The sequence below is a fragment of the Pongo pygmaeus genome, chromosome 8 (genome assembly GCF_028885625.2).
Source record: "Pongo pygmaeus isolate AG05252 chromosome 8, NHGRI_mPonPyg2-v2.0_pri, whole genome shotgun sequence".
NCBI classification, from domain to species: domain Eukaryota; kingdom Metazoa; phylum Chordata; class Mammalia; order Primates; family Hominidae; genus Pongo; species Pongo pygmaeus.
In genome coordinates, this window is record NC_072381.2 from 19,677,962 (window position 1) to 19,704,810 (window position 26,849).

General features: G+C 36.5%; 1 protein-coding gene and 1 non-coding gene across 2 annotated transcripts in view; both read left to right on the forward strand.

Moving 5' to 3' along the window:
• Nucleotides 1-26,849, forward strand: part of MALRD1 (MAM and LDL receptor class A domain containing 1) — a 679,682-nt gene that overhangs the window by 516,308 nt on the left and 136,525 nt on the right. The window contains exons 33-34 of the mRNA XM_054503207.1: nt 730-931; nt 22,478-22,741. Coding sequence (XP_054359182.1) covers nt 730-931; nt 22,478-22,741 — 466 coding nt within the window. The remainder of the gene's footprint in view (nt 1-729; nt 932-22,477; nt 22,742-26,849) is intronic.
• LOC129007049 (small nucleolar RNA U3) lies at nt 25,548-25,764 on the forward strand. The gene has a single exon (XR_008492219.1). It is a non-coding gene; the product is annotated as a small nucleolar RNA U3 (small nucleolar RNA).

The following is a 26,849-nucleotide window of genomic DNA, read 5'->3' on the forward strand; positions in this document are numbered from 1 at the left end:
AATTTAGGTGCAAAAAGAGAACATAGAAATACAACTCTTTAATCTTACCTTTTTTCTCATTAATTATAAAATGTTTGAAATAGCACTAGAAAATGCCATATTTTATTTTTTTAATTATTTCTACTGATAAACAAAAATACTAGAATCTGGCATGTTTGTTGGTTTCAAAGCTAACTCTATTTTTTTTTCCTTGTTTCTTGCATTTGTTAGTCACTGAACTATAAAAAAAGTACTGAATATCGATGTTAGTTAATCCAGGAAGATTTTCTGTCTTCAAAATGTTAAAATATTTTCTGCACATTACTGTGGTTTTTAAAATGACTTCTATAATCTCATATTCATTTATCATATTCATGTATCATGAGGGTCCTCTTTTTCTGCAGTCACACAACCTTAGTCTAACATAGACAAAGTTCTTTAGCAATAAAAAATTTGTGTTTATATCTCCTCCAGCTTTTTAAATGCTTAAGACAGTTCCAGTTTTTTTTATTACGTCCAGTTTGACATGTAGAAGTTGATGACAGAAGCAAACAAAGGTCCTACTAACCAAGGAAAATATAACATCCGTTGGCTCACTTTATAACCCACAATTTCTACAGATAGAAAATACAACAGTCAATATATTGAGCTGTTACATAGCCAGAGATTTCATTCTTTCATCAGTCATGTGGATCTCCTGATACTTCTAATATCCAATCATAAAAAGTTATTTTTTAATCATTTTTAAAGGTGTATACCATTGAAGAATCGGGGCTAAACATCCTGGTATGGTCAGTGATTGGAAATAAAAGAACGGGATGGACATATAGCTATGTGCCTCTCTCCAGTAACAGTCCATTTAAGGTGGCATTTGAAGCTGATTTGGATGGAAATGAGGACATCTTTATTGCTCTTGATGACATCTCTTTTACTCCAGAGTGTGTGACTGGAGGTAAGTGATTCTTTCAGAAAATGGGAATAAGTATTTGTTTTTAGTATCTAAATATACTAAAGATTTGGGAATCTCTGAGGAATTACATTTATTTCCGGGTCCAGTTCTATTTACACATGGAAAAGAATCATATATAGTAAGAAGTAAAGTTTCTCTGCCCATGAACTTTGCCATGAAATTTTCATGTCTTGTAGACAGCAAAATAACTTTGCACTAAAGTTGTTTTAGAAACCCTGAGGAAATTTTGTTCAGTGAATGTAGCTTTATTTTCTGCTTTCCTTATTCCCAAAGGTTCACAAGAACTGCACAAGGCAAAGGCCCCTGTGGCTACCTATTATCTTCCAGACTGTCTTCTCCATCTGTATTAACCTTTTCCCTTCCCCAGGCCACGTTCCATCTCCTAACCATTTCTACTGTACAGGCTAGAATGCTCATTCTATTTCAAAAAGAAAAAAAAATGTTCTATTCTAAACACCTTTTCTAAAAAGTCACCCCTTTAACTGAAATCTGAATTTCTGCTGTTTAAGATGTTTCCCCCTAAGTGGGGCTGTTTGTTTCCTTACTCAGTCTTCCATTAAAAATATTGAATAGTAGGGTCATTGTCTTTCTAGCTACTCAATGCCTCTTTTAAAGTGGTTTTGTTTTTGTTTTTGTTTTTTTTTTCCTAACAAAGTTTCTTTCCTTTTAAGGCCATACATCTGAATTTTTATTCTTCTCATAGTTTTTCTCTGGATTCAAAATCCTGGGCAATTTCAACTTCAGGTGACACACCCTATCTAAAACATCAACTTCTTCAAGTCTGATAACCAGTGCAAACCTGCTTCCTCAAGAAGTCACTCCCATAGTTACATTCAGGGCCTGAGCATCCCCTTTGAAATCTTAAGGTTAAAAATCTCATATAATCACCACTTTCTCATCTTCATTACTCCTCCTAAACCCGTTTTCTAGTAATATTAATAAGAAAAAAATATGTATTCTAGATCATCAAGGCCTCCTGGTTTTTGGGGTTCCATAAGCAGCCTCTTACCTTTTCCCCCAATAATTATAGATTTAATGATTAACATCTTATCCAAATCCATTTGCATTCTGAATTTTGAATTCTATTATGTTCTATTTCTTAAATTTTTCGCACAAATTTGAATTGTATGTACAAGGCAATTTGCTAAGCATTTTGCACATATTCATACATTTATTTATCAGCACACCCCTGTAGTTTCTAGATATATATTCATATAATAATAGGAATAGGTTATTCAGCTCATATTCTGCCATAATGGCTTTATGATAAATAAACTTATTTACAATAAATTATAATTTATTTACAGTAAGTAAATCTATTATTGTAGATAGATTCTAGATCTATATTCATATAATAATATGAATAGATTATTCATCCCGTATTCTGCCATGATGGCTTTAATCATCTTTGCAGTTGAGGTCATATAACCATTTGAAGTTTCCAAAACTGCTGCTGGTCATGCTAATAGGGAGCACTAAATATGCTGGTTTATCCCCTTAGCTAGGCCTTGTGGGGTCCCAGACGCATGAGTTTCTCATTTCCTGGCACCAATTTTCTCCAGCAACCCTCAAATCCTCCGATTTCTCCCTGGCATGCTCTTCACTCTGCTGGTTCTCTTGTGTGCTTTGAAGAGAAATAAAGCCATTTTGTGACAAATTCCTTTAATTTTCTCATTTTCACCTCCAAATGGGCCTGCATCTGCCTCCAAATTCTTTTTCTCACCATTTATCTCAGGAAAAAAAATCTCCATCTTCCCAAGCATGAATATATATTTTTAGAACATTTGCTTTCTCAACTTCTCTCAGCCATTGCTCCATAAAAGTCTTCTGTAGCTCGTGTCTTCAATACCTCTTCTTTCACTCATTCTTGGCTCTGTCTTTTATATATATATTCCATAATATGTATATATATTATAAAATGTATTATTATAGATTATTATATATTGCTAATTACATTATTATATTATACATTAATAACATATATTAACATGCAGTCCATATATATAATTCCATATATATCATTATATATATTCTATATATACTGGAATATATATTTACATATATTTCTTATATATATTATTCCATATGTATATATTGGAATAATACATATTTGTATGTATTTTACTAATTTTCAGCTCCTCAAGAGCAAGAGAAGCTTTAGAGCTTGTATTTCATCTCCAGATTCTAACATAGGGCCTAGGAAATGTAGCCTAAGAAATTACTATTTTTCAAAATAATATACTAACAATGAAAACTGATTATGTGAACAACAGCCTAACATTCACCAAAGTATAAAGGTTCATCTTTTCCTGTATGTTATAGGACAGACTTTACTGTCAAGGACGATTTAAAAAAGCAAAACACTAAGACCTTTTGCATTAAACCTTGAACTTTGTCATTTTGTGTAATAAAAGTACCTCTCCCCAGTCCCATTCTCTCCTCCAAAATCCAGAGTCTTAAGGCATAGCTTCTACAGCACGACTTCATCATTGATTCAGGCAGATGCTTTTAGAAAATCATAAATTAGATCAGCACTCCTCCAACTGGGGTGTACAGATGCCCACAGCAATGTCCTAGGGATTATGCAATACCACAAAATAAATCTGTTGTAATTCATTGGGTTTATTTGAAGATTTGGGAAGAAAGGTTAAATAACTTATTATGTGACATTTGAAGTAAACTCAAATCTACTATAGACTGGAATGTCAAAGAGAAAACAGAAAGCTTTAAAGAAATGTGATCCTTTAGCGCTATTACTAATGTCCTCTTCCCTGTGGTTTGTGGCACTATGGTGGAAAATTTTGAGAGGTAGCTAATAGATAATTTAGACATTGAACACCTGTGTCATATAATGGACAATATGCATAATATATTGGTGAATATGAAAGTTATAACCAATGCAAGATCTAAATAATACAAGAGTCTGTTTTTAAGTGTAGAAAAATGGTAAAGTGTGAAACCAATTTTAATAAGGTATCCATCAAAAAAGATATCTATCTATAAATCCTGAAAGATATACAAAATATAATATCTGTCTCTGAAAAATAGAAATATGAATTATTTTTATTTTCTTCGTGGTATTTTTCTTCCGTATTTTAAAATGTCTTCTTAAAACTGTGTTATTTGTAATTTGGAAAAAATAATGATGTTACTTTATCAAGTAAAAATATAAGGTCATGATACATATAATTAAGAACCACATATTTTGGGTTAATTATTGTTTTAATCCTGCCCTAAATTAAGTTATTTATTGGATTTTTATAGGGAACTATTTCATAGATGGATTTATTTCTATTACTTTGAGTCCTGTGTTTTTCCAATAGTTATTCCTGTTAATAATAACTCATATCTGTGAAACTTTGAGAAATGTGAGAACAGATTATAATTAGCTCTTCTTACTTGCCAAAGTTAGGGAACATCAGGCAGAATAAAAATTATGGGTGAGATGTTCTGCTAGTGGTTCAGGGATCTGATGTTTCACTGTTCTGGAGCAAATCTTTATCCTGTGTAAGAATGAGTAATCTAGAATTAGTTTTGCCTTAGCAGTTTTTCTTCCAGTTGCCTTAACTTTCCAAATAGCAGCCAACGAAGTCAGACAGAATTTTTAGATGTTCAAGAAGGAAAAAAAAAATAACAATTATACATATGCCTCAGAGACATTTGGTAAAAATTGTCTTTTAAGTGTTAGTACTTAGCAAGGAAAACTTCATTTCCCAGAAATGCTGGATAAAGGAAGCATTCTTTTTCACATAAAATTTAAAATAGGTCAAATTTTGAGACATTCCTCTTTAAAGTTTTTATTTTATAGGCTAAAAATCTTCAGAATATGATGCAGTTTTCCATTGAAATATATTTGTTAAAAATTGCAAGAATTCTGATAATACAGGACCTACCACAATGAATGTTTACTGAATAAAGCAAGAAACGGAAATTAAATAGATTTTTTTTCAGTATTCACTTATGTATTCATACTTCAGCCCTTAGGAAATGTGAAAAAGTCTATACCATTAAAACTACTAGCTTTGTTTGTCTTTCCTTAGTTAACTCAGACAAGACACAAATGAACCAAGGCGCCTGAATTAACAGATAGTTTTCTTAAGATCTTATAACAAAACATCCAGATTTGTATGTTGAACACGCCAGCTTTCTGCTCAGGTCCAGATTAACATCTTACGATGAAAAACGGCAAACTCTCAACTTCATTTCAACCTCGTATTAGGTGTTTTGTTGTTGTTTTTACCACCTCACAAACTCCCATAATCAGAAGGAATATAGAATAACATTTGTCACCCCAAGTTACCTGCAGTTTTCTTTCCATGTGGAAGATTCCACTAAAACCAGCAGTCCTATCCCCCACCAACTTTTACTTTCTGCATTATTACTTCTCTGTCCTACCTTAATTCCTTTAGGTTTCCCAGGGCAACATTTTGTAAATGAGACAAACTTGATGAAATAGAGCATCTCCAGAAATTCTGAGTCAGCAGAAGAGTGTGTTTATTTTTATTGCATCTGTTTTCCTTAGCCATGTGAGTTTCCAAGAGAGAAATGTGTTTTCTGTTTTACTTCTATCATTTGAAACAAGGAGGATCTCATCTGTCTCCATGATGAAGAAACATTTTACAGCACTGTTAGGACATTGATACTTTTAAAACTATATGCGAGGTTGTAAAATATTTGAAACAACAACAGCTTGAAAATACTGTGCGTTTCTACACAGTTTTGTCAGGAGTTTAATAAGGTGGCAAATACCAATAGACACAACCCTATGGAGACTGCACCATAGCTAGGAAGTGGATTATTTCCATAGAGAAGTTGGCTGGTATACTGGGTAGAATAGCATCTCCTCAAAAATCCATGTCCTTTGCAAGACCTCAGAATGGGATCCCATTTAGAAATATGGCTTTTGTAGATGTAATTAAGATGTAAATTAAGGGCATTTTGGAGTAGGATGGGCCCTAATCCAATATGACCAATGTCCTTAGAAGAAGAAGAGGAGAAAACACACAGAGAGTACCCTGTGATGAAGGGGGCAGAGATTGGAGTAACTCATCTACAAGCCAGGGAATGCCCAACATGGTCAGCTAAAAAGAAGCTAAGACAAAGGAGTGGAGCAGCTTCTCCCCAGAGTCTTCAGAGAGAGCAGGGCCCTAGCAATACTTTGAATTCAGACTTCTGGCCTCCACAGCTATGGAAGCATAAATGTCTGGTGTTTTCAGCCATCCAGCTTGGGATACTTTGTTACCGCGACCTTAGGAAACTAACACAACTGGGAACATTGAAGTCTACTTTGTAGTCAAGAACTGGGTGCAAATCTTCATTACGCACTGCTTCCTGATTTGCTTTCTGTCTCTCTTGTTTGCTGTCTGGGAAGGGACCCCACTGAGCCATGAGCTCTAGATTCTGTACAGTGGGCAGATGACCTTGACCATGGCACGTGTTCCTTCTGGATCTTGGCCCAGGTCAAGGTGGTTGGAAACCCTCCCTGGCCCTGGAAGCCGTTAAGGCTCAGACTCACATCACCATGGCCCTCTCCTAGGAGGGACTCAAGGCTGGCATGGCTCTGCATGGCAGGCGTGGTAGATCAGGGCACCTACCCAGCTCAGCCAGCCCCTGGTGCCCATTCCTCTGAGTCAGGTGGCGGCAGCAGCCCTGGGCAGAAGAGACAGCCAGGAAGTGGTTTCATGGAAGCCCAGTGGAGCAGAGAAATGAGGAAATAAATCACATTTCATCCAACTTTAGTCAGGAAAAGCATGGATTCACTGCCTGTCTCATTTTCGTTCTCTTCCCAGAACAATCATTAAACTTTTCCCATGTTCAGCCACCCCTTCCCCCCAAAAAAGAAAAAAAATCTTCATTATGCTAACTTACTACTCATGGGACCTGATTTTTCTCATCCGTGAAATGATTATTGTCAGGATTTAGGAATATGCCTTTCCTAAGAGTTGCATTAACCACTTCACACAAATGAGGAATCATTTTGAAAAACCTAAGAATAATTCTTAAGTGACCTAATGTGTCATTTAATATTCCCCATTGAAACATGCTGCATCTGAAACTCCCTTAGATAAATACAATAGATAATGAGGTGCTACGACATGTTCAAAAGCTGAGAAAACTCCAGTTTGGGAGATTAACATTATGGGCACTTTTTCCCCACCCCGCCCCCCAACTAGGTTTTGTTGTTATTGAATTGAAACAAAATAGACCTTCGGAGAGTGAATGCAGATTCTAAAGAAAAGAAATGTCATCATAGGGCATCCTTTTTGTCTTGACTTGATAAATATAAGTTAATGGCAAATAGCAAGGTGCCAAACAAAATAAAGAATAAAATTCATAAGAAAGTCAAGGGGAATAGTGCAAATTCTGCTTCACTGCTGAAAAATAATAGCTCTCACTTCATTAATGAATAGAGACCCCCATTCTTCTTTCGTGTCTCTAGGCTTGAATAGCAAGTCCAAGTAAGTATTTTCAGGTGTAATCTCTTAAGCACAAATTATTTAAAGGCAGAGATCTTTGTCAGTTGTGTTCAATGGTGTATTCTATATGCCTGGATGAGTTCCTGTTATGTAGTAAGCATTAAATAAGTATGTTGTATGACTAGAGAAATATGTTGAATGAAGAGATAATTAAGTAAAAGTCACTATCAGATGAATTTATATGTTATGTGGCACCTCTCTCTTCATACTCACCAATGACCTCAGCCTCCAAAGTTGTTCTCAATTTCGTGTTTGGGGAAAAGAGAGATCGCGACCAAGAGACAGGCAGAGAGAGAGAGAGAATGAATTTTGTGAATAGGCTGGCAGGCTCTGTGTGGTTGTATCAAGTGATGGAAAGAGGACCACTGGAATAAAATTTTGGAGAGCTTGATCTAAACTATGGCTGTGCCATACTTGTACAATTTTGAGCAAATCATTTAAACTCTCTAGACCATGTTATGTCACCAGGGAAGTGAAATAGATGATTGCTTAAATCCCTTCCAACTCTGCCATTTTATGATTATATGATACCGAATTTGGTGGAGAGGATTAGGGAAACAGAAAGAAGGCACGGGGAGAGGAGAGAGTTCAGAGAAAATGAGGAGGGAGTTAAAAGGAGATCTGAGAATTAGGGCAGTGAGGTAAAAGTAGAAATGTCATTGCAGTTAGGTGCAGAAGACTTCTCACTACTGGGCGTGTCTTTGAATTTAAGTTTGCCATTCATTCGGTCAATACTTGTTGAAAATCTGTGTGGTGCCCTTGAGTTGGATTGGAAAGACAGGTAGGAATGTAGTAGTGTCTACAGCTCTCAAGGAGTTTACAGTCTAAGAAAATACTGTTCTAATGAGGCATACTTGAAAGTTTAAAGTACAGTTTGTCCTTAAACAACATGGGTTTGAATTGCCCAGGTTCACTTATTTATGGATTTTCTTCAACCAAATGCAGATGGCAAATGCAATACTCATGGGATGCAAAACCCACATATACAGAGGACCAACTATTGGTATAAGCAAGACCCAGTAGGGCTAAACAAAGCCCCAATTTGTGGCATTTGCCTATTTCTTTGGTGTAAATACTCCCAGCATGGTTGATTTCAAGCTGTGCATGTGACATCACTGAAGGTGATATTAAAAATAGATGCTCAGCACAGTACAAGCAGTCTGCTACACATAGTGTCAGAGGAGTGAGCCCCAGGTTCAACAGCACCACCTCCCTCCCAGCTAGACAGTGGAATGAAAGTAAAGGCCATGGTTCATGGAAAACACACACACACACACACACACACACACTGACACACACACACACACACACTTACTCAGCTTACCAATAGAGATTATTGCCAACGAGCAATAGTTTTTTTTCATAATAAGGATATTTGTACCTGTTGTTTCAGTTGATAAAGAAGGCATCAAAAATCTCTTGGTTATAAATAATAAGAAAATGCCATTAATGTCTTCAGTGCCTGTGCCTACCTTTCTAAATATCCACTTTGAAACCAGTTATCGTCCACTGCTCCATATGCTTACTCTTAGTACAGCTCAGTCAGCATGTTCTATAAATGTTGCCATCTTTTCTTCTCCCGGTTTCTTTTTACTGCCCAATTTCTCATTTGAAACCTTATGATTGTTCATTAGATTCTCTGTAATGGCCACATAACTGATATATCTAATTTACTCACACATATACAACTCCCAAATTAGTCCTCTAGTACCAATTATGTTGTCATTTCCAGAAAGATAGACCACTCCCCTATCTTACCACAATAGCCCAAAGAATATGTTATTGCAAGCAACAGAATTGCACTTGGGCTAACTTAAGCAAAAAGTAAGTTTACTGAAAGGTTATTGGATTGCTCAAAAATTCAGAAGTAAGGCTAAGAACCCAAACCAAGGACATGAGCAGGAGGCAAGTGAGGTTGACAACATTCAAGGGTAAGACTGGCTAATACCACTGCCTTCAAGTAATAGCTTTGGAAGCTGTGCTATCTACCCCTCTGACATCACTATGAATAATCTCAAATACTCCCTATGCCATTCCTCTGAAATTGAAAGTGCTGGTTGGAGCATACCATTTCCAATCCCAAGTCATATTTCCACACTTCAAAGTCACATTAAGTTACTCTATCATCTTTATTTACGCAACATGCATCTCTGGATGATAGCAGTTCTTACTCTCATTTTATCAGAATTAAGCTTGAAAATTCTGCAACATTTGTGCCAAATTATAACATTAACCAGCAACAATAAACCCTCTATGTATACTTTTGTGTTGTATAATATAGAGCAAATGGAAAGGAAATTAATCAAAATACATAAATTCATGTAAGTTATAAAGAGGAGAAAAATGCTTAGTGGTTAATTGCCTACTAAATAAGTTTCTTATTCTTTAGTACACCTACTGACTTGTCTGTCTCTGTCTATAAAATGATCCCTTCAAACAGGATCGTTTGTCTTTCTCAAGTCATTACCCATATCCCCTCCTCTCCATGATTTTAGTCTTACCACTTCTCTGGCTGAGAAAGCACAGCCCTTTATCTCCTCTTGTGTAAATCCTCCTCCAATTTCAGGGGCAGAGCGAAAGCTGCTTTCTTCATGAATTTATCCTGAATCCTCCCCACAGAAAACCATGCTCTGAGATTGTCTTAGTCTTAACTTTGCAGTTCTTCTATAGTATATCTTATAAGGTATTGTTGATATCTGTAGCTTTTTCTCTGTCATTTTTAGTTCCTCCTCGTTGAAAAATCCATATTGTCATTTTTTTTTGATTTGGCAAGAATGAGTGATCTTTAACTTCAAAGTTGATTGAGAAAAATGTAAAATAAATTTCAAGTCAATATATAACGTAGAGTAGGTATGTATTGTATGTAATATAACATTTGTAGATAAATTATTTAAAACTTGGTTTTAATACAAGTGTCATTTTTATGATTTTGGTTCAGTTAGTGATACATAAGGCCTCGTTTTAAAATGAATAGTGATAAATGTATAAAAGCCGAAAGGAAATGATTACCAGGCAATCCTGATTCACTTATTGAATTATAGAATATTATTAGATTTTTAAATCTATTACTGTGGGTCATGAAGTCCTTACTGTTTGTCAAAAGATGGGTTAATTCCGTTTTGCTCCTAGAGAGGATATTAGATTTGAAGGCAAAAACACTAGAGCCAGAAAATGCCATTAAATGCTAGTACCAGGCAGGCTTACGGGAGTAAAACCTGGTTTCCCTGCTTCTCAGCCTTTGGAGGAGTCTGCCTGTTATACTAGGAGGTGGTTCTTACTTGGTTGCCTGCTGATCATCAGGCTGGAAGGAATTTTGTTGAATTAGGAGGAAGAACTCCAAATGACAACCATGGAAAAATCACTCTCAGTGTGAACTATATTCCATTAGCTTGAATTTCACAAGTATCTCATCTAGAACTCAAAGATAAAACACAAATCACTGTCCCAACACTCTGTCTTAAAGATGAAGGCTTTTATGTGAACAATGACATTGGCCACATAAACACATATGCATTAATATATATGTAACATAACATATATATATATAAAATAAAGCATAACATGGTAACTTAGTCATTTCACAACCATATGGAAACAATAATCAATTCCTAAATTCCTGGTCACTTTTGGAAATTATAACCTTTGCTGACTCTTATTTTCACTCAGAAAAGCTCAGCATCCAAATGTTTTACCAGGCCAAATATGTCAGAGAGATTCTGTGGGCTTTTCACAGCCAGGGTCAGTCTGGCCCTGTTTTGTTCTCTTGGGCTGTGAGAGACTACTTTTATTACGATTTTTCTGATTCCCTGGAACACATATGTTATTTGCTGAAAAGCATCCAGACTTTATAAAAACAAGTTCATTTGTTGCCTAATAAATAGGAGAATGCAACGCTGTTTTACTAAATAGTCTACGTTTTAAGAAAAGATTTTTTTTCAAATAGAAAAACGAGACTTTCCCAGAATGACCAGTTTTTGTTTTGTTTTGTTTTGCAGTAGCATCTTATTGATGTGTAAGAATATTTCACCCAGAAAGGACCAGTTGCTATTTGTAGAAATAGCTGAAAATGACGGCCTGGGTGGGATTCATGGTTCAACAAAGAGTGACTGTGTATACATATATGAGTTTTCATTTTTCGCCAATGTAAAGTTGCTCAAAATAGAAAGCATGGGATTAGAGAAATAACCAGGTTCCGGGTACAGTGGCTCACGCCTGTAATTCCAGCACTTTGGAAGGCTGAGGCAGGTGTAACACCTGAGGTCAGGTGTTTGAGACCACCCTGGCCAACATGGTGAAGTCCCGTCTCTACGATAAATACAAAAATTAGCTAAATGTGGTGGCGCATGCCTGTAACCTCAACTACTTGGGAAGATGAGGCAGAATAATTGCTTGAACCCAGGAGGCAGAGGTTGCAGTGAGCTGAGATCATGTCACTGCACTCCAGCCTGGGGGACAGAAAAGAGGTGACAAGCTCATGGCTGGGTTTTTTTTTTTTTTTTTTTCACAGTACACGACTGTCCAATTTAAAGACCAGTCCAAGAACCAAAATATCTAAACCTTGTGTTTTGCCCTTCCTTCCTCTTCTGATGGTAATGTAACTCATGTTATGCTGGTGAGATGTGCGCCCTGTGGGTTTCCATATATACATCTTTTAGCTTACATCTTCATACTTGAGCCATCCTGTTCTGACCAACAGTCTCCAAGAACACGTGTTATATAATGGGACAAGATAACCCAACACCACTTAATCTAATCACATTTAGTTGTTTCTATTAGGAATGCAGAAATTCACGTAAACCTCTTTCTTTTATAAAATAATGATACAGTCGTATACAATGCTCTAAACTTTAGGTTAAGCTACTCATTCACATTCCTCAGTTACTCTTCCATTAAACATAGCTATATTTGTCTTTGTCTTCAGTGCCGATCACTATTAACTGGAAGTTATGGTATCACAGCCACTTGTTCTATTTGATTGCATCATAGAGTAGTTGAGATATTGCACCTGGAAGGTCTCTAATAGACAATTGTAGAATAATATCTGACTCTTGAGTGGTCTTCTCTAATGCCCATCTCACTAAATGATTTGTCTTTCATTTGACCTTTCTAAGACAGATAAAACTGTTGTTCCCAAAGTGCATGTGAAATTTGACATTCTTCCTTCACTGATAGATTGTCTAAAACTCCTAGACTAGAATTTTTTTATTGTATGTATTTACGGTATGTGATGAGAGATGGCTTCTAACTCTCCATTCTCAGCCTTTTATACTAAGAGAAAGATCTGATTATGTATTGGTACCAAAGCACCTGCTCATAATTTCTGTAAGTAACAGCTTTCCACTCATAGGACCGATGATGACTTTCTCTTTCTCAGCCCTATATCAGCTAGCCAAGAATATAATGCATGTCCTATCATCTCATATATTCATTATTTCCTCTGTAATTTTACGGTTTTTTGGGGAAGAATGTGAGCATAGGTGAGTCTGAATCAGGTGTCAGTTTGTTGAATACCAACCAAAAACGGTAGACTTAACCCTGTAAGGCATTGGAGAACCATTTTTGAGCAGAGTTCTTCCTTTGGGAAATGTGTGCTGGAAGAAATGTGAACATTGAATTGAAAGAGGAATGTATTTAATAATACTGGGCCTAAAGTTAGAAGTCAAGAGTTGAGGATTTGGGGAATGCTTTAGCTATTAAATAAACTTGCAGTCAATATGGGCTAGAGCTATCAGTGAGCAACAGCGTTAAATTAGGCCAAGTACACAACCTCGTCCAACATTGCATATAATTGCGGCCACACTAACACAGATACGTCAGACTGGGAACTAAAGCACCATATGGAAATGATTAAACAGGAATGAATCTGTAATCCACAGGGGTCCTTCTGGGTTGCAGGCCTCATGGCAGGAAAAAAAATGGCCAGCAACCACACTCCCTTTTTATATTTTTAATATATTCTATCACTTTCACATACATTTTAGATTATTGGGGGTTATACGAAGACAGCAAATTCATCATGTATGCAATTTCAGCCATTTGCAGTGGTATCACTATTTTTGGTTATGGAGGAATTCTTTATAATCCTGGCAAATATTGATATTGGGTAAAAGCGATAACTCTTTTGGGGCCTCTTAAGACATTCTGTTTCTTCAGATCTTATTTTCTTTCAAGTTTGCAGCCTCTGTATGTGCTGGAGGAAAGGAAGAACTCTGATAATAGGGTTTTCACTTCTCCACCTCAATCTCATGTTTCCTCTGAATGACATTGCCCATCATCCACTGCCCAGCTATCTTCTCCAAAACTCCTCTATTATTAGTGAGTAGCTTCCTGCTTTCAGGTAACCTGCCTCTGGATATGTGTACATGCATGCACACATATTTGTACAAATCACATATACATACATAAGTGCATTTATGTTTGTGTTAAGTCTGAATTTTTTCCAGCTCCCTCCTATGTTGATTTTATTTAGCTTTGGCCTCGACTAGCTGCAGTTATTCACTTTGAAAATAATTATCATTTTGTACTTGGCATCTCTTCTCAGGTACTTGTTAGCTTCCATATTGGACAAAACTTCTGGAAAGTTCTCCGTTTTCTTCACTCTTGTCTCTCTGTCTGGCTTTTGACATTTTGGTCATGGCCAAACAAGCCTTCCTGATTCCTTATACTACACACATTCTGTGTACTTTCCCACGCACGCCAGGACTCTCTGAGTCTTTAGTCAAATAGAGGTCATGTTCCATCTTTCCAGGAATATTTAAGCTAATAAATATATGGAAATGAAATAAGATCAAATTATTCTTTTCTCTTTCCCCATTACAGAGGATGATTTTTTAAACTAAAAAAGAAATTAATATTTGTATACTTTATGAAAGGCTCTTATGGAGACATAAGCACAAAGTTATAATTCACAATAACCTCAAAACAAGAGTATGTATAATTGCAGCCACTAAATTATAATAGTTTCCTCCCTCATAGTTTTTTGTAATCTTTTTGAATGCTGTTAATAAAATGCCTACCAGAAACAGTTACCCAATTGTAACAGGCGTATTATATTTTACAATGAGCATTTTTACTGTCTATATCACTGAGTATGACAATGTTTGGCAACAACATAATTTCTGCCCTTTAAAACTGAAGTTCTACTTGCATATCATTTTTTCTTTCAAAACAGACAATTTTCCTTTTCTCTAAACATATTAATCATAAAGGTAAAAATCCATCAGATTATCCTTGGGCACTTTAGGCTTTTACGGAACTTGTATGAAATTCATGAGAACATTTCATTGAATTTCACTGCAAATTATCCATGTGATGTAATTTTTATTGCCATAAGAAATATGTTTCTACTGCTGTGCAAACATTAAATGAACAATGAAAACATCTTGTGGGAGGACAAAGAAACACCTACAATATCAGGAACTGGAACTGTCTGCATAGCACAAAGTGAAGTGGAGTATGGGAATCAGAGAGATGTCTTGGTTACTGGGAATGTCAAAGTTCCTAAATGCCAGGAATTGGAACTGTCTGCATAGCACAAAGTGAAGTGGAGTATGGTAATCAAAGAGATGTCTTGGTTACTAGGAATGTCGAAGGTCCCAAATGCCAGTTCCTAAATCCCTTATCCTAGGTGTTTTTTTTTCTTAAATATTTTCCTTTCCTCTCATTTAAGACCTAGTAGGAAACAAAAATGGCAGGTTTATTCTTTTAAATATATATACATGTATATACAACATCATCTGCAAAAGTCCTTTATGTAAAATCATATAAAACTTCTGAAGCAATTGGTAAAGACCTGTAGGATGCATATGAAATGAATGACAGAGTTCTTTACTTAATTATAAGTTTATATTCAAATATATTTGAAAATTTATTTTTTAAAGACCTTTCCAATTTCTATATTGTTGATCTATCCTTTTACTATTTATGATTTATTCCATGGAAATAGTCAATGAAAGCATTCTTCAGTTCGTCCATTTTGATTATCTAACTCCATATTAATTATCAAGAAAAGTAAAATTACTATTTAAATCATTGATGTATTATTCATCAGTGTAAGAAATATTGATTGAACACATATCTCATGCCATTTACTCTGTTGGGCATTAGGATGTCAGTGTATTCTCAAAGAGAGGTTAAAACTTGTCCAATATGATTTGGAGTGTCCAAGCTCTATTTGAAGTCACAATTTTGAGCAAAACATGAGTAAAGACTTGGTGAAGATGCTGTTGTAGTGGTGCAATTACAATTTCCTGACAAAGCACAAGTATAGCTTTGATTGTGGGATTTTCTGTTGTTTCAGAATCCTTTTTCTCAAAACTAATTTGTACACCGATTCCCTAAATTCTAAAGCAACATTTCTTATTTATTCATGTATGTAGAGACGGAGTCTTGCTCTGTCGCCCAGGCTGGAATACAATGGCGTGATCTCTGCTCACTGCAACCTCCACCTCCTGGGTTACAGTGATTCTCTCACCTCGGCCTTCCAAGTAGCTGGGATTACAGGCACCCACTACCATGCCTGACTAATTTTTTTATTTTTAGTAGAGATAGGGTTTCACCATGCTGGCCAGGCTGATCTTGAACTGCTGACCTCAAGTCATCCGCCCGCCTCGGCCTCCCAAAGTGCCAGGATTACAGGCATGAGCCACCGCGCCCGGCCTAAAGCAACATTTCTTAACCTGTTTTCTGCTGAAACCCATGCTAGCTGATGTTTATGTGCTTGTCACATTACTTGCACAATAAAGACAAGGGTAAACATTTTATTGTACATTTTAAGCATTGGATTACTGAATATTAAAAGGGATTTGGAGAAATTAAAAAATTAAAATTCTAAAAGAAAAGTATCAAATATGTTGTACAGACTGAAACATAGGTTCTAAGGGATATTGGTCCAAGATAGATAGATAGATAGATAGATAGATAGATAGATAGATGAGTGGATAGATAGATAGAAGATAGATAGCTCAATACCAATATTGGTATTTACGTATACCAGTATTAGTGTGTATAAATAAAGTATGTCTATGTATATGTAGCTGTGTATATAGATGTGACTCCACACCCTTGTTCCTTACTGAAGGAAGCATATTTGGTGGCATGCAAGTGAATGAGAGTAACTTTATTGCTGGTACAGCCTTGAATCATCTCCAATATACAAAGAATGAATCAGTTGCAAACAATGGCATGAGAACGCTTTATTGCTGATTCCAACACACTTGAAACTTGGGATCCTGCTTTTGAGAAACACTCCCTAAAGCATATAAACTAAGCTTTCATATAAGTCTCTTTGTTCTTCTCACCCCAGCATTAGGTCTGTATAATACCCCTAATCAGAGGTAGCTTGAAAACTGTTGACTTAACAAAACATAAACAAACAAACACCCCTAAGATATATAATGAGTCATCTTGTCAAAATTAATCAACACTTTTTTGGAATGTTTTTATTTTATCATCTCTTTCCCTCCATCACAGTCATCAACATTTCTGAGTGCCCATCTACATTTCTTTTGTACATCCCTTCATCCTTTCTGATGGTACTCTTTGGGGTATATGCGAACGACATTATCAACACAGAATGTGCTATTTTCGTTTGCTTTCCTGATCTAAGTTTTATTTTTGCTCTGAGCGTGTTAGGCTCTTCTACACAGTAATTGTCTCACACAATGAACAACAACATGAATTTCCAAGGAAGCTAACTACTGTCGGGACCGGCCTTACAACATTTCCCATGCACGATCACTGGCCTTACACCTCAATGCCATTGGTTTTAAGCAACCTGACCAAGCAGCTCACTGGGCATAGTAAGAAATGGACCAATGTGCTTGATCAAGGCACAGTGCGTTTATCAAAATGTTATGCATTTACTTGCTGAATTGCTACATTCTCAAAGAAATTTGGAGAAATTAGAACATAGAAATTTTAAGAGAAAATCATCAAACATGAGGTGTTGGTTACAATGTAGGTTCTAAGGAATATTGGTGGTTATATATATATATAAATTATATGTATATATACATATATTATATATGTATATATTTTATATACATGTATATATTTTATATATATTATATATGTATATATACATATTTTATATATGTATATATTTTATATAATATATGTATATATACATATTTTATATATGTATATATTTTATATATGTATATATACATATTTTATATATGTATATATTTTATATATGTATATATGCATATTTTATATATGTATATATGCATAGTTATATAATATATGTTTATATACATATATTATATAACATATATAGGTGGTGAGATATCTATCTATAGATCTATCTATAGATCTGTCCTATGCCTTTGCAGGGATGTTCCTGAGAGAATTTCTAAGAAATCTCTGATTTGGAGTGTGCCTTAAAGTCAGCTTCGCAGGGAACCTGACTTATAACACTCTCCAAATATAAAAATGAATCTAGTTTAAATTAAATCTCCTCTGAATTGCTCCTCAAAGTTTCATAAGACAGATCAATAGATAGATATCTCACCACCAGTATTTTATTTTTATATTTCAAAATTAATGCGTGTATATATACAGTGTGTGTGTGTGTGTCCGTGTGTGTGTATGTGTAGACTTTATATTCTGCAACAGTTTTAGTTTCACAGCACAATTGAGAAGAAAATTTCCCATATATTCCCTGCCCCCACCCTCATAGTCTTCCCCGCTATTTTCTGCACCAGAGTGGAACACTTGTTACAGTCAATGAGGTGAGCCTACTTTGGCACATTGTTGTCACCCAAAGTCCATAGTATACATTAAGTTTCACTCTTTGTGTTGAAAGTTCTATGGAGTTTGGCAAACACATAATGACATGTATCTACCATTATAATATGACACATACAGTTCGTTTCACCGCCCTAAAAATCTCCTGTACTCTACCTATTCAATCCTCCTTGCCCTACCTCGCACCCCATAATTCCTGGAAGATCTTTTTCCTGTCTCCGTAATTTTACCTTTTCTAGAATGTCATATAGTCGAAATCAGACAGCACGTAGCCTTTTCAGATTGGCTTCTTTCACTTAGTAACATGCATTTAAGGTAGTGCTGAGGTTTTTCAGAGTATTAAAAAGAGAGCAATGAATGTTGTTCTTATTTTACAGAGTTAAAGGAATTGTATATTATTATCAGCTCCAATATATAAAGAATAAATCAACTGCAAACTGCAAAATGAGATACACTTTATGGTTGATTCCAACACACTTGAAATTTGCGATCCTCCTGTGATAATTAGGTAAATCCATGGGTGAAACCCAAGAATAAATCCATTAACATTAACTTTCTTAACAGTGGCCACACTTACTTCTTTCTTTCCTTCCTTCCTTCCCTTTATTTTAGTTTTTTTTTTTTTTTTTTTTTTTTTTTTTTTTTTTTTTTTTTTTGATGAAGTTTTGCTCTTGTTGTCCAGGCTGGAGTGCAGTTGCACTATCTTGGCTCACTGCAACCTTCGCCTCCTCGGTTCAAGTGATTCTCTTGCCTTAGCCTCCTGAGTTGCTGGGATTACAGGCGTGTGCCACCATGCAGGTTACTTTTTGTATTTTTAGAAGAGACGGGGGGATTCACCGTGTTGGCCAGGCTGGTCTCGAACTCCTGACCTCAGATGATCTGCCCACCTCAGCCTCCCAAACTGTTGGGATTACAGGCGTGAGCCACCATGCCCATCCAGCCACACTTCTTGAAGCATGTATGTGGCAAAGTGCATCCAAGTCAAAAGATAAAGATAGTATATCTTCCAGGAGTATTAGTTTTATTTGATCACCTAAAGGAAACCACTTATATCAAAAAAGTATGGATTTATAGTAGAATACGGAATTTTCATTAGGTTAAAACAAGAGACAAAAGAAACATGAAGTGAATGAAGGACTGCCTTTTGACTAACAGACTACCTAGACTCTCTGTGGGAAGCAAAGTCATTTTCTCCCTACATCAGAAATATTTCATTAGAAAATTTGAGGGGCAATTTAGAGGAGATTTAGTTTAAACTAGATTCATTTTTATGTGTGGAGAGTGTTATAAGTCAGGTTTCCTTGAAAGCTGACTTTAAGGCAGACTCCAAATCAGAGATTTCTTAGAAATTCTCTCAGGAACATCCCTGCAAAGGAGGGGAGGAAACAGAACTGGGCATCTGCCTGGTGGCAGGTGGGGTTTAGCTGTGATGCAGGTGCAATAAGAGGCTCAGCCGATACCACGGGGAGCTCTGGAGCTGCAATGGCTCTTCGTAGATGCCCTACATTGAGGCATAGGGCCTGGGCCATCTTATCTCCAACTCACCGGTCAATGAATGGAGCTGTTCCCAGGAGGAGGTGTAACTCTGGAGGGCAATTCCTGGGGCCTGACTCAACCACGAGCTGTCATCTGGCAACCTCCCAGCAGCTGGGGGAATGGACACCTTGATGTGGATGGAGAAAGCTGGGCAGTACAAGCCAGTATCTATTTTATGCAGGACAAGCCCAATGGCGTCCTTGAAAAGAAGGGCCTAGAACAAGTGAGTTCTGAGTACCATTCAATAAAAAATATTTCTGCATTTAATTCAATGCCTGCCTCCAAAAGGAGAAAATTTTATTTTTGCATATCCACTATAAGGAAAAATATAAAGACACACACACACACACACACACACACACACACACCATTCTGAACAGGAACTGGGAAACATAAAGTCTTTGTTTTTGAATAGAGGACATTATTTTCCTCATTTTTTAAAAAGAAAATGTTAATACTTAGCTAAGTCATAGATATATTACTAAAGTTGGTTGTAGATTCTTGTTATATGCAAAGAATTTGCTGAATCTTTTCAACCTTTGGTGAGCTCATAAAGATGAAAGTTTTATGCATAAAATACTTTAAAAAAACGAAGAATTTCTGTCCTTTAAGTGTGAGATTAATCTTATGGAAAGATTGCAGAGAAACTATTTATTTGACCATGGTCCAGTACCAGAAGAGCTATATATAAAAGTATAAAGATTTAAATCCAATTTGCTTTCAGAGTTCGAATTTATAATTTGCACATTGGAACACTGCAATTTTATATGCTGCTGTGATCTCAGGCAGTTAGATTAAAACATGATAGCGATGTCGCCAAGTCATACATTTATCTCTCTCCTACTTAAATATACTGATTTCCACAAACATAGGCTCCCTAAGCACAGCCACATATATCTCAGATACATGGCTTTGGTCATAGGGTCAGAGTCTAAATACCTTCTAGATACATCTTTGCTATTGGTTTAGTGAGGAGGAAGAGGGACTTTCAAATCTCATTTTTTAAATGAATTTGCTATAACATCTTTACATATAATACAAATTATTCTCATACAACCCATAAATAAAAATAGTTTAAAATGTCAAGAAAACAAACCATTCCTGAACTGGCCTCCATTGCTACCTGGCTCTATATTTTCCCTTAATATATTGATGAGTCCCTCATTAACTAGCACAGAGACAATACAAAGTGTAAGAAGCATCCCACTAATCACCAATTAGTGCAGTTCTATATATTCACATACATTCTCTGACCTTTAGAAACATGAGATAGTCAACACTCAACAGTCAGCCTCTGCTTTAAGTTTGACTTAATGTAGACTCAAACCTTTGCTGCAGAAAAGTTTCATGTAACAAAAGTTTATTACACTAGCATTGAGTCTTTGGATATTTAAAATTTGTGGGCTTCAGTGCCTTCATTTGTAAAATGAGTTGGTTGGGTTTGAAGCAGGTTATCTTCAGGATTCCTAATGCAACATCTTAGATTACACTGTGATTTTATCTAGCTTTGGATATGACAGCACATGGCCTTTGACCTGTAACCAAGATTCAAGGACAGAGTGCAGTGTGACAAAACCATAGCAGATCTCTATTTCTGTGGCCCAACTGTGGCCAGGGTCTCAAGAGCCAAATTCCCTGGGTGGAGGCCTCTATGAGACAGTAAATAAATGATATCTGATATTGTAACAGTTCCCTTAAATTCTAAAATTGTGAGTGCATCTTTCCAAAGTTTTTAATTTACTGCATGAAAGTATCTTTACACTCGAGCACAATCTGATTTAATAATCCAATTGAAGGCATAGAAATCAAAATTTCTTCTTTAATTTGAAGGTGTCAGTTTTCATGTCAATGATGCCTTTTAAAAAATATTGTACCTGTAAGAATGGCCATAATTAAAAGTAAAAAAACAGTAGAAGTTGGTGCGGATGTGGTGAAAAGGGAACACTTTTATACTGCTGGTGGGAATGTAAATTAGTACAGCCACTATGGAAAATAGTATGGAGCTGCCTTAAAGAACTGAAAGTTGAACTACCATTTGATCCAGCAATCTCACTACTGGGTATTTATACCCCAGAAAAGTCATTATATGAAAAAGACACATCCTTATGCATGTTTATAGCAGCACAATTCACAGTTGCAAAGATATGGAACCAACCCAAATGCCCATCAATCAATAAGTTGTTAAAGAAAATGTGGTATATATACATCATGGAGCACTGCTCAGCCATAAAAAGGAATGAGAAAATGTCTTTTGCAGCAACTAGGATGGAGCTGGAGGCCATTATTCTAAATGAAGTAAACCAGGAATGGAAAACTAAATATTGTATGTTCTCATGTATAAGTGGGAGCTAAGCTGTGAGGATGCAAAGGCATAATAATGATATAATGGACTGCGGGGACTCAAGGGGAAAGATTGGGCGTGTGGTGAGAGATAAAAGACTATATATCGGGTACAGTGTACACTGCTCAGGTGATGGGTGCACAAAAATCTCAGAAATCACCACTAAATAACTTATCGATGTAACCAAAAACCACCTGTTCCCCCCAAATTATTGAAATTAAAATAATTTTTTATGTTCCTGACATTATGATAAGGCATATTCTTGAATCAGGTTTGTAGGCTTCATATTAATCCTAATTGGAAATTAATTTACTTCAATTAACAAAATTCATTCTATACAATAAGAAATGCAACCTGTAATGTCCCAACACTGGATGGAGGGAAACTCCCTAATGCCAAAATGACTTGACTTGCTCTCTTTTTTAGGTCCTGTCCCAGTGCAGCCATCACCCTGTGAAGCTGATCAGTTTTCTTGTATCTACACACTCCATTGTGTCCCTCTCTCAGGGAAATGTGACGGACATGAAGACTGCATAGACGGATCTGATGAAATGGATTGTCCTCTCAGCCCCACCCCTCCACTCTGCAGTAACATGGAGTTCTCGTGCTCTACAGACGAATGTATCCCTTCCCTCCTGCTATGCGATGGAGTGCCCGACTGCCACTTTAATGAAGATGAGCTCATCTGCTGTGAGTTATTTTCACTAACTCAGTGTGTCAGGGAAGGAATGCTGTTTTAAAATAAGAAAGAAAGCTCGACAGATAAAATGAAGTTCTCTGGAGCCTTACTGTGATTGTATCGTTAATAACACAGCTTTCTGTGTTATATTGCAAAACAAGGCATCTGTCCTTTGCTTAGTGTTTCTAGCAACAACCCGTTTGTGGTCATGCTAATTTTTGTTAAACCTGTCTTTTTCCTTTTCCATTTATATCTGAGTCATTTATGTGGGAGATGCCGTTATGTGTTCTTATTAACATGTGTTTATGGGAGTGGTTTGAAGAAGTTCAGTTAGAATTTCTTCCTACCATAAAGATTCATGAAAATGGCTCAAGTAAAGGGCATATTGATAGAGATTTCCTTTTTGATCAAGTGACAAATATTGATTTTAATGGATATATATAGTTAAGGGTTGGATCTGGATAATTACCTGAGTAAATGTCATGTCATTAAGAGTTCATGGGATAATACATCCTAGAGATGTGGGTTTGCATTTCATCCCTGTTACTTACTATGTGTGCAGTCTTGGCGGAAGTTATTTGAGTGCTGCCAATTTCATTTTGTCATCCAGGTATTGAATTCAATAATACCTAACTTACAAGGCTGTGATGATTTGAGCAAATGCATGTAAAATTCCAAGCTGTATATTCAGTACCTTTTATTTTTAGTGTAATTAGCCAGTGTCAGGTAGGGAAGGAAAAATGTTAGGTAAGAAGTAATTACACACATCTTAAAGTGAGTACATAATCATGGTGGTGTCCAAATGCCCCTAACATTTTATTTAGTTATTTGTTTGCTTCCTTACTTATTTTATATTTTATATTTTTTTATACCATATTGTATTTTTGGATGAGTGCTGCAGTGCTAGTAGTCCATAAACTACATGTTAATGATTATACTTTTTGGAATAGTAAAAGGCACTTTGAAATGTAACTAGAAGAGGGGAACATTGAATGAGGCTGGGTGCAGTGGCTCAGGCCTATTATCCCAGCACTTTGAAAGTGGCCTTTGAAAGGCCTGTCCTCCCAGCACTGAGGTGGGAGGATCCCTTGGGCCCAGGAGTTTAAGCCAGCCTGGGCAACATAGTGAGACCCCATCTATACAAAAATAGCAATAGTGGTAACCAGGTTTGGTGGCGCATGACTGTAGTTCCAGCTACTCTGGAGGCTGAGGTGGAAGGATTGCTTGGGCACAGGAGTTTGAGGCTGCAGTGAACTATGATTGTGCTACTGGACCACTGCACCCCAGCCTGGGTGACAAAGTGAGACTCTGTCTCAAAAAAAAAAAAAGAAAAGAAAAGAAAAGAAAAGAACGAAAGAAAGAGAAAGAGAGAAGGAAAGAAGAGGGGAAGGGAGGAAGGGAGGAAAGGAGGAAATGGGGGAGGGAGGGAGGCAGGGAGGGACAGAGAGAAGGAAGGAAGGAAGGAATGATGGAAAGATGGAAGGAAGAAAGCAAGGGCTATTTTAGGGTCCTGTGTAATATGGGACCTCTAGAAATCTGGAACAATTGGAAGAGGAGTAAAGATGAATGAAAGGAAAGACAGATGGCCTTGGGATGTTTAAAGGCTTTAGCCTTAAATCAGTGAAACTCTTCTCCTGGTTCGGGCTAACAAATTGGTTTTCCAACTCCCTGTTATTTCCTACCTATATATTCTCTCTGAGATAAAGCCAACCTGTCAGGTCTTATAATCTTTTCTTAGAAAAAAGGTAAGCAAATGGAGGTGAATAGAAAAGAGAAAGCCTGCCAAATTACTTATCCCTGTTCCCATCAGAGCTGTAATGTAATTTGGCTGATAGAAATCATATTAAGTTCAATATAGCCATATGATATTTGGCTTCAAATAAGACTGCTATTTAAAGAGAAGCTTAGGAAAGTACTGTGTCCTTTTAATGCTAGGCATTCATTGGAAAATTGGAGTTTGCCTAGTCCTGTGAAGTTCTGTTCCAAAAGGGAAATAAGCCCATGTTAGGAATAGACTGGGAACAAAATTCTAGAGCAAAATTATAGAATAAGAGAATTCAGTGGCCACAATTCACCAAACGTTTGAAGATATAACAGTCTTTGGGGGCTTCCCTATTGGTTTAGAATGTCATTTTGTAAACTCACATTCATTCATTCATTTATTCACAAACCTCATTAAGATCCTAACTGATGCCACATATTATGTTACACATCGATGAGACAGATGGATATGACACTGTCAGAGCTCAGGCTGAAGATGTGCTATACATTAGTGAAGGAGGCTAGTCAATGAAAGTGAGGAATACTATATGATCAATCCTGTGACAGAGACAAGCACCTTGTGTTAGAAGGCACATAGGGAACTCTCTATGGTGCTAGGGAGTCTTTACATTTTCACAAGAAGAGTGATTACACAGCCAAACTTGGAAAGACAAATAGTCATTGGACGAATAAAGCAGAGATCTGGATTCAAGTGAAGTGAAGATTGTTCCAGGAGCAGAGAACAAGTCGTTAGAGTGAAGCATATTTTGTGTTGCTAGAGAAGAGCCTGTGGTTGGAAATGTAGAAAGAATCCTGTAGACAGAAGCAGGACCCAGATCTTGCAGAATCCTCACCACCCTGCCACCATGCCAATGCTATATAATTGCACTTAAGTTGGATATGAGATGGATTGGAGTGACGAAGAGGGAATGGTTAGGAGATGTCACAGTTCGAGTACAAAGCAATTGATTAGGTAACAGTGTAAGGTAAATATTATTAATAGACTTAAGGGATGGTCAGGTGATGAGGAAGAGAAAGGAATCAACAGTGACTTCCAAGACTATGCTTTCAGGGATCATGTCTGTAGTTTGCCACTAGAGAAGTTTTTCTGAACATGTAGTAGGGCACCAGAAGCACAAGGAAGAGGCACAGCCTTCTCTCCTGAGCATGAAGCTGGCTCTTGGTCTTGCTTTGTTCCAACTACCATTTGCCATTGATTATGTCCTTCTCTTCCTTCCAGAAAGTAAAAGGGAGAGAATGCAGTCTGAGTGGTTTTTTTAATTAAAAAAAAAAAAAAGAAGGACTTCCAGGTTTCTAATTTGGACATCAGGTCAGCTCATGTGCCATTGCTTGAGCTAGGGAAAATAAGAGGAGAAGAACATGTTGGGGGAAGATATGGCTTCATTTTTAGATGTGTTGTATTTGTGATACCTGTGACCCATGCACATGAAAAGGTTCAGAATGTGTTTGGAAGTGTGTATATATAAAGCTCAGGAGATAGCTAAAATAATATAAGGATACATGGCCATCAGCATATGATTATTGAAGCTGTGGGTGTAGATGAGATCAAAGAGAGAGGACAGAGATAAAGTGGCAGGCAGAACCTGAAGGAACAGCTAAAAGACCATTTAGAAAAAGCAGACATTGAAGACACTGAGAAGATGTGGTCCTAGACATAGCGGGGTCAGAAGAGACTGAGGATCTTAAAGGCAAAAATCCTTTAGTATCAAAATATTCACAGGTCGAAATGTTTCTGAGAGATCAAATAAGAGAGGGCCTAAAAAATATAAATTGGAAAAAGCCAAAAAAGTGGGTTTTGGTGATTTTGGAGAGAGAACTTTTTATGGAGTGGGAGGGCAGAATTCTGAAGCCACTCTTTTTTAAGAGCAAATGGGAAATGTCAAAGAGGGAAATCAATTGTAGATAACTCTTTCAAGAAGTTGTAATTGGAGTGGAATGCAGGAAAAAAGAATTGGTTTCTTTGTTTTCAGTGGCTTTCTCATGTTTAAATGTTGTAGGACTAAGGATTTGGAGATGTTTACAATTTTAGACAGGGAAATCAATAATAATTGATATTTACAGGCCTTTATTTTTGCAGAAATAATTTTTCTAGCATTAGAAGTGTTTAGATAAACCTGTGAGTTCAACATTTAAGAACACTTCATATTGAATATTGTCTTTCCATTGGAAGCGTTAATTTTTCATGGACTGAAGCAATATAGTTTTTATCAAACATATCCCCTTTTCATAAAAAAAAAAAAGAAAAAGAAAAAAGAAGCATGGTTAATTATATGGAAGAACATCACAAAACTAGAAACACTCTTTTCACTGATATTCCTCTGATAGCCATCTTCTCTT